We start from the raw sequence: 9248 nt of genomic DNA on the forward strand, positions 1-9248 counted from the left end.
GCTTGAACTTTTTACTCCTTGCTCGTGTCATTGGTCCTACATAGGCTAGTGGATCCATGCTAGTTGACTTAGATGCATCATTGGTTGCATCACTTTTATATGTGGCATTTTTTATTTATTCGTTCCTTGTTTATATTACAATTAATTTATTAGATGAAATTTAGTAATTATTTAATAAATAATGAATTGTTTAGTAATTATTCTTAATATTGGCTTAACAGTATTTCAATAAATAATGAATTGCTTACTGATAATATTTTTTCATATTAGGATTACTCTTATTAATTTACATATTATATATAATTTAAAATAATTTTTTAAAATTTATTAATTTTATTATTTAAAAATTTTAAATTTATAGATTTGAAATTAAGCTATTAAATATCATATATTTGTAGTAAAGAAATTTTAAATTGATATTAAACTCAGAGCGAGGACCCAAAATAAAAGTGCAGTAGGCCGCAGCATTATAGAAAACAATATATAAACTGTCGTAGTCTGATAGTAGTATTTAATTACAAAAAGTTGTTCCTCTCTTTATTTTTGTTTGCTGAATTTGAGAAGCGTCATGCTCAAATCTATTATTATTATTTTTCTACCGTACAGAACAGCTCACCAAATTGATCCATTTATATATTCAAATGATGTAATAATAGCAATGATAATTCATTTTTCAGCATTGTATAATAATATCAAAAATAAATTAGTTATTCTATCGTTCCAATTCAATTTAGTTTATATATTTATATATTTAATTTAAATTAGTCATATTTTTTTATAAAAATAAAAAATAAATTACACATTTATAAAAAATAGATATAATAAAAAATAAAAAATAATTTTTTCTATTAAATTAAAATATTAATATTTAAATAAAATATAATAAAAAATAAATATTACTATTTTTTAGTGTTGTTACTATCTTTTTAATACAAGGCCAAATAGAGTAGAAGTAAAAGCGGTTCCGACAGAATAATAATAGTAATAACTACTTATCACTTAATAATATTTACTATATTAAAATTATAAAATAATTTTTAAATATTGTAAATTTTTAATTATTTTTTATCCTTAAGAGATAATGACTTCATCTTTTTTTTTTCTAAATAGAATTAGTTTAAATATATAAAAGTTTGAATTTCACAAATTTTAAAAGAAAAACTATATTAATTCTGAATAATAAAGTTAATGTCAAAATTAAACTTATTCCATAATATTAGTATTTCCTCTAAAGGAAGAAAAAAGAAAAAAAAAGCGAACCTTTGATTCGCAGATAGAACTTTGCAATATGGATATTGCATTACAGCTCCAAAATATTTAATGTTTAATATTTAATAATATGTATATTAACTAATATTCCTTTTGTCTTTCCTTCACATAGAATAATAATGCCAATGTTCTTCAATATATGTATATATGCAAGTGGAGATGATAGGCTTGTTTGCTGTAAGGTGAGGCTATCTGCCTATGAAGCTCCATGACAGCCATGCTTTTACATTATCCCTTTTGTTTTATTATGAAACCCTCCTTTTAAAAAATCCCAAATAATCAGAATTTAAACTCCTCATCTCTTGTATTATAAAATAAAATAATCTTCAATATTATTAAACTAATAGTGATCAAATAAATAATCCCACTTATTATTAAAATATTACCAATTTTTGTTCTTTATGAATACATTAATAATAAACTCGCAATAATATTTTTTTTGTTTTCTCAGGCATAGTAAACTATAATTTTTTTGAGTTTGTTTTTCATTTTAGAACCAGTGAAACTTGAATTGGATCAATATAATGCACTGAAATTGATTCATATGTCATAACCATGTGTTTATTATTGAATAAAATAGAAGGGTTTTTTTTTTTTTTTTAAATATATATTTAGAAAGAAAACCAACACTAGTAAATTATTTATATTTTCCATGGGAATAATTGTGACTTGGGCCAGTCCAGCTCAAGACTTTAACCTTCTTTAAGTTTGAGGTGGGGATTGGTCCTGCCCATAACTGTTGTTGGACTGAATTTGTATTAGGTTCAATGGATTGGACCTCACATACCCAATATGTATTTGGATGAACATTTTAAATATTACTTAATTTTATTCCTTAATTCCATTGATGATTAAAGTACAATCTATACTAAAAATATCTCTAAAATATATAATATTAAAAATATATCTAATCCAAATCTCAGTGCAACATAAAGTTATTGACTAAATGTTATTGTACGTTAATTTTAATACTTCAATGATTAATATGAAAAATTGAAAATTTGATACTCTTCTTTCTTTATAAAATTTTTAACATACTAAAATAGTTAATTATTCCCATTAAAAGATAAAATTTTGGCCTATAAATTCACAACTCCCTCTTATGGGTCATTTAGAGGCACGTTGGATTTACGAAACTGGTCGACTAAATTAAAGAAATAAAAAAATTAATAATAATATATATATATACTAAATTAAAGCTTAACCACCTGTATTAGTGTTAAATTAGTCGTTATCCATACTTTGCACAAACTAATGCTATTATTTTGATTATGAATTTTATTAATCTAAAAAATTAAAATTACATTTTTATATATAAAACTTAACTAACAATAAATTAGATACATATAATAAAATTTAAGAAATAACATAATTAACAAAATGTCTAATGTCTTAGAATTTCTTATTTACATACAGATAAAATTTAATTAATATGTATTTTTTAAATTAAGTCATTATTTAAATAAAAAATTAATTTGAATATTAATATATTAATTTTATTAAAATAACTTAGTTTTAAAAATATAACAAACAAAAAAAAGTTATATTTACATGTTGTGAATATTTTGAGGCTCAATCTATATTTATATGTTATGAATCACCCAAGTTTTTGTTTGAAAAAAATGGAAATGTGGAGTGAAAAATAAAAACATGTGAAGGACATATTTATTAATTGAAGCTTAAGCTCGCGAGACGCCTTCAATTAATTAGATGATGTGAATAACATGACACGTGTTACTCGATTTTACACTTGGATATATAAATAATTAATGTAATTATCCAACAACAATGGTCCCTGTCAAAATTGCCCTGAATCTTTGGCCAATATTTGGTCAGCTTTGGCATGCCATTCACACGCAAAGTGGAATACTCCTTATATTTTCTTTGACAAGGTTTATTGGTTGCTAATAATTTTATAACTATAATAAAAATTCATCCTTTTCAGTAATAATTTTTTTATGTTATTCATTAGAGGTTTAAGGACCATACAAATAAATATAATTACGATTTTATACTCACCATATTAGACTTCTATTAGCATTAAATGAATTAAAAATTAGATTAATTGATTAAGCTGATAGTTAAATAAACGAGTGAATATAGAATTTAATTAATATATTTGAAAATGGCTAGAACTAATCAATTGGTTAGTTGAACTTTAATCTTGTAAAGAATTTTATATTATTTTATTTTTTAGTGAAGTGAGATCTCTTATACTCCAATTTAAGTGTAAGGAGAAATTAAATTTGATATTCAATTGTCATAATCAATATAGAGTCTAACTAATTTAATTAGACTTCGGTCAAATTTATATCAAAATGACCAAAACTAGTCACTTTATTTTTTTTAATTTTTATAAATTATTTATATTTTTTAATGATGTAGAATCTCCCATGTAGAAATTCAAGGGAGGAGTTCTAGTATGGTATACGAGAATATCAATAAAATTAAATTAATTTTTCCTAAGTAATAACTTGTCTATAATAATCATCAAATTGTGACAATGCTAATGGATTTGTCAAGGTTTCAAATGCTTGAAACCCAAGTTTGAATAAGTCATAAATTTATTAGAAATCTTCAAAGTTGTGGTTGTTTAAGTATCTTAAAGTTCAAATGATATTTCTCAAATACTATATTTATATATATATATATAGCGACATGCAAGTGCAATTGGAAAACCAGTCAACTTCCAATTTCCCATATATGGGTTTCTAGATAGCCTCCAAAACCCTACCACAAGTCAAGACCATTTCTAGATTAACAGACACTCTTTCTGAATGACCATTTGCAGCCCATCATCTTCTAATAACTTGGCACTTTTCCTTAATATCTAGAATCCCATTTCAGCCGTTTTATTAAAGTGGAATGTCAAAGTCTGAATTATTGTTCTTTTTCTCTTTTTCAATACAATATTGTCATAGACAATTCCATGTTGTTAGAATACAAAAGTGTCAAACCCATATACTAGCTAAGGCTTAATAATTGTAGTTATTTCAATAGTAGTCGGATTAAAGTTCAATAAAATCTAGTTTATAATTATATAAATTTTATTAATGACATAATTTACTAATTTTATGTGTTTTTTCAAATTCTTATAATGTTATTAATAGATTTCATGATGTATTAAAATCGATTTTATATATTTGTATTTGTCTATTATTGCTTATCAATAAAATCTGATACATAATGTAGACCCATTAAAATATGTTGCAAAATAGTGCTTTCTAGAAATCACCTAATACTTCTAATTTATCATCTCAACTCTCAATGTAATCTCTACTTCTAATTTAATCAACTATTACTTAACAATTCTTAAATCATATCAATGGATTAATTTAATTTAGAATAAAAAACAGCTGCCAATTACTTACTTACTAACAACAATTAGCAGCCAATTTTTTTGTTAAGAACAAGTGAGAGGTTTGGTATACCAGTTAAACTAAAATAACAACACAAACAAAGAATACATAATAGCAAAAAAGTACAGAATTAAGTACCAAACAAAAACCAGTCCAAATGTTTCACATCATACGAACTTGAAAACCTTTATCCAAAAATCTTATGTTTTCATTTTCAAAATCTTGAAAAACTTAGGTTTATTTCTCAACGCGTCAGTGTTTGATTATCAACTTTAGCCTCGGCTTACTCAATAGACTTTGACTTGTACCTTGCTTTGTATGAGTCTTTCTTTTTTGTTTATTACCAGATATAGAGAATGGACAATAGGATTGGCGGGTAAACTGTGCCTAAGAACTGTTTTTTGGGGTCCATATTCTGTTTCTTGATCTTCTTTTCTAGTAAAAAAGGACTAACTGAATTCTTTTTCTTCTTCTTCTTCTTCTTCTTTTTGCTTTTCCTTTTTCTTGTTCTCTGTATCTGAGAAGGATCGTATGTATTTACGTATGGTTTATGCGCCAAGTTGTCTTTCTTGGATTCTTCAAAGCCAGCCATAATTATAACTTTGTGGGTTGTCTTTCAAGCTTTTGGTTGTCCACTAGGTTAGTTACAAGTTTCTTTTCTTTCTTGATTAATTTTTCTCAACTTTTTGGACCTGTGGTTTTGCTTCTTTAGATGTGTCTGGGTGATTTTTTTTATTTCATCTCTGTGATATGTTTTCTTTTTTGTTTTTTTTTTTTCTTTAAATGAAATTCTGGTTTCTTGTGATATACAAAGTGGTTTGATGATTATTTTTAGCTAGGATGAGACTTGAAAGACTGTTAGAGACATATGGATTTTAGTCTAGAAAGCAATTTTTGGAATTGATTGTATCTGTATTAGCATCCGCTATCTCATCTCTGTGATGTTTACATGGTTAATGTGATTTCAGGATAAAATCAGCAGTAATCTTCAACGCACAGCTTTCTTTCTTGTTTGAGATATATGGGGAGACACTTGGAACGCCAAGATTCTGATATTGTATTTCAGAGACATCTACCAGGCTGCATGTGGAGCATGCTTCATATTCTTGATTACCACCACTGGCACAGTGTCAAAAAGATGTCGCCACGCAGAAGATACAGAAGAGGGAAACATACCATATGTAAGCTATTTTAATATATGTCTTGTCTGTATCTCTACTTTTTGGGCTGTCTAGAGAAAAAAGGTGAAAAAAAGTTGAGCAATTCAGTCCATGACTGCTCCTATTGCAGTGCTTATATATATATATATATATATATGAAGAATGACAGATTCAATAAACTATAGTTTCTTGCTACTGAAACGATCCTTTCATGAATCATTTTTCACTAGATATTAGCTTGTTCTGCTGGTTAGCTTAATGATTGAATTCTCTGAATTTTTGATCTTAAGGTCTAGAAATTTGGATAGCAATCATCAATTTGGGAAAGATGTGCTCTGTTGACTAGCTAATGACATGCATAATTGTATATGTCTATGTTGAATGAATTTATCCTATTCTGTACACTAAGTAACATTAATTTTCTAGGCTGTGGATATCCAAAAACAATATCTTTTGCGCAACACACAGATGAATTGCAGAATTATTTGGATGCAGATGCTGTCCCCTTACTGGTGAGTTCATGTTATGCTGTCTGTGAATGGTTGTTGGTTTTCTGTTACGAATATTTCTTTCCCATATGGAAAAAATAAGGAACTGGAGTTATGTTGTTTTAAAATTATCAGGATGAGCAGCAAACAATCGAGGCTGCCCCAAGCGAAAAAATTCCTGGAAAAGCTCAAATAAAAGCATCAGTAGCTAAAGAGATGTCTGCAAGATCACAGTTGCAGAGGGCTATTTCAATCAATCGGTTAGGGCATTCAGACAACCTTGGCGGAACTAATACTGATTGGCCAAATCCAATCATAATCCTTGAGAGAAGTGCTGATACTGCTGCCTCCAGAATGCAGGTTCCAATTCTGCCAAAGGGCTCTGAGGCATTTTCCTCAGAAGTTGGTCATCATCAATTAGTAAGCAAGTCACTAAATCACTACATTTCGGATGATAAGCAGCTCAGTAGAGAGACTTCGCATCGCCAATTCATGGAATGTGTGGATGTTCAAGAGATATTTAACATCAACAAAAAGTTATTCATGGAAATCCTACGTGATCCTGATGTCCAAGCTGCCAAGGACTTCCATATTCAGCTGACTTCCGAGAGGAAATTGAAGAAATCAGGCTCATTTCCTTTAGCTGTCTCCCCGCATAAACTCATGGGTCCTGTTACACTTGAACAAAAGTGGAATGAAACTTGGTCCTTCCGACAAGAACAAAGGTTTCCAACCGGGGTTGAAAAGCGAGATGTTGTTGCAGCCAAGTCTGATAAGTCAACAGGTGCAAAGGCAGATGATAGTGTAGTTACTGCTGTTACTCAAGGTTCAGAATTGTCTTCTTCTCCATTGTCTCAAGGATCACATAAACATGGATGGCATCAATCATTTATGCGTCATTTGAAAGATGTTATGAAGAAAATTAGGCATACGCATAAAGAGAGCAAAAAGACGAACAATCACACATTAATAAATGCCCTTCTGCTTGGAGTTCCCTCTAGTTCCTCTGATGAGAAAGAGACTCCTGAGAGGATCAAGGAGGATACAATTCACCAAGATAGTTGTCATGAGGCAAACAGTTCTGGTAATGGTCTCAGCAAGGACCGAATCTCACACATAAGAAGAGTTTCTTCTCTAAATGAGTCGATGGATAGATATGCCCGGTTGTTTGAGCACAGTTCAACCAAAGAGCCCAAGTGGCATAAGTATCAGTCTAAGAGCTTAAGACTGACAAATGAAGACAAGTATCCACCGACTGGGTCTAGTTTCAAATCCTTCAGGAGGAGACTTTCTTTGCCGGATCTTGATTCTTTTTGTCCCTTGCCAAACGAGACATCACATGATGCACTTCCTTCAGGGAGACCAATCAAGACTAATATATATTATGATGCAAATGCCAAGGATGCCACCTATAATGACCTGAATTCGGTAAGAACTGAACAGCTAGATGTTGTTGAAGAGACTGACCTTCCTGGAAACATAATAGAGGAAGGTAACAGCTGTGAGAACAATGAATATCCTGGTGATTTAGTGGCGATGAGTAATGAGGAGGAAGTATTAGAGGATATAGTTGAGGTAGAAGACCAGGGACATTGTCCTCACCAAGATCAGGAGATTGGTTCCACAGTGAATTCTAGCACTGAGCATGAAAATGAAAGTCCTGTTTCAGTTCTTGAGACACATTCTCGGCTTGACATAACTAGCCAAACAGAGTTTCAATTCTCAAAAGGTAAATCATACACTTCAGTTCACAAAATACTTCCATTATGATGCTCCCATTTCCCCCCTGGATAAATATTCACACATTTCAAGCTAGGGTATATTACTTTCCAAGACACGAATTGGTTGATAATGTATTTATTTCTTTTTCTTTCTTTATTAATTTGATTAGATTAGTCATTAACTGCATTCTCTAAATTGTATCAGATTCAGACTTGCACTCAAGGAGCATATGTGTTGATGAACAAGATTGTCCTGTTGATCTACAACACAGGTTCAACAGAAATTCCTTGACATTTGCAGACCATGAGAATGCTAAAAATGCGCAGACGAAAATTGACAATAACCTTCTTCACTTTGAATTAAACAGACTGGAAGATGCTGATTTCAGTTATGTGAGGGATGTTCTTGAATTATCTGGCTGCACTGAGCAAGGGTACCTTGGAGCCTGGCACTCACTAGACCAGCCACTAAGTCCCACATTGTTCAAGGAATTGGAGGCTTATATACACCAAGAATCTGAATGCTCTTCAGAGGATGTTGGCTGCAATTGTGATCATCAGCTTCTGTTTGATTTGATCAATGAGGTTCTACCTCAGATATACGGAAGCTCATTAGCCTACTTCCCCAGGCCCTTCTCCTTCACTCAACGCATACGGCCATTACCTAAGGGAAATCATATTCCTGAGGAAGTGTGCAAAAGAATTAGTTCATATAGAAGCTCAGGATTGAAGGTGGATCAGTCATTGAATGATATCGTTGCTGGAGACTTGGCAAAAGATGATAGTTGGCTGAACCTTCAATTGGATGTTGAGGACATAGCACTTGACCTTGAAGATTTGATTTTTGATGAACTTTTAGATGAAGTGATGTGCTCATGAACAACTTAAGGCAAAGACAAGACATGCTTCTGCTGCATCTGGTGCCACTGGCAGCTTTGTGTATAAAAATTTTGTTTCTGTATTAGTCATTCTTGTTTCTGTTTCCAAAGAAAATCATGATTCTTTCTTGATACAACGACTGCAGGGGGAGAAGAAAGGAAACTTGCAACAGCTAGTTTATATGTTACAAGTTTAAAAGTTTCCATGGATGAGAACTCAAAACAGAATACTTAGGAAAACAACTAGGGATATGATGCATGTAGAACTCATACAGGTACATAGGCTTCAATAGTTTTGTGGAATTTTTGTATTGATATTCTATACATTTGAAAGGTTGTATTTTATTATTAATTATAGGGTAATTTTTATTCA

At 30.3% G+C, this 9248-nt stretch overlaps 1 protein-coding gene across 3 annotated transcripts; it reads left to right on the forward strand.

The window, feature by feature from the left end:
* Positions 1 to 4861: 4861 nt before the first annotated feature.
* Positions 4862 to 9248, forward strand: LOC8271762 (protein TRM32). 3 transcript variants are annotated; one of them, XM_015727038.3, is made up of 6 exons: positions 4862 to 5267; positions 5597 to 5809; positions 6215 to 6300; positions 6412 to 8005; positions 8203 to 8269; positions 8366 to 9248. In XM_015727038.3, exons 2-6 carry the CDS (start codon positions 5650 to 5652, stop codon positions 8874 to 8876), a joined length of 2418 nt encoding a protein of 805 aa, XP_015582524.2. In that variant the 5' UTR covers positions 4862 to 5267; positions 5597 to 5649; the 3' UTR covers positions 8877 to 9248. The 3 variants fall into 3 exon arrangements, with proteins under 3 accessions (XP_015582524.2, XP_002531887.3, XP_048233668.1); XM_002531841.4 differs by having other exon boundaries at positions 4864 to 5267; positions 8203 to 9248; XM_048377711.1 differs by lacking the exon at positions 4862 to 5267 and having other exon boundaries at positions 5307 to 5809; positions 8203 to 9248.

Source organism: Ricinus communis, chromosome 8 (genome assembly GCF_019578655.1).
Source record: "Ricinus communis isolate WT05 ecotype wild-type chromosome 8, ASM1957865v1, whole genome shotgun sequence".
Classification (NCBI taxonomy): Eukaryota; Viridiplantae; Streptophyta; class Magnoliopsida; order Malpighiales; family Euphorbiaceae; genus Ricinus; species Ricinus communis.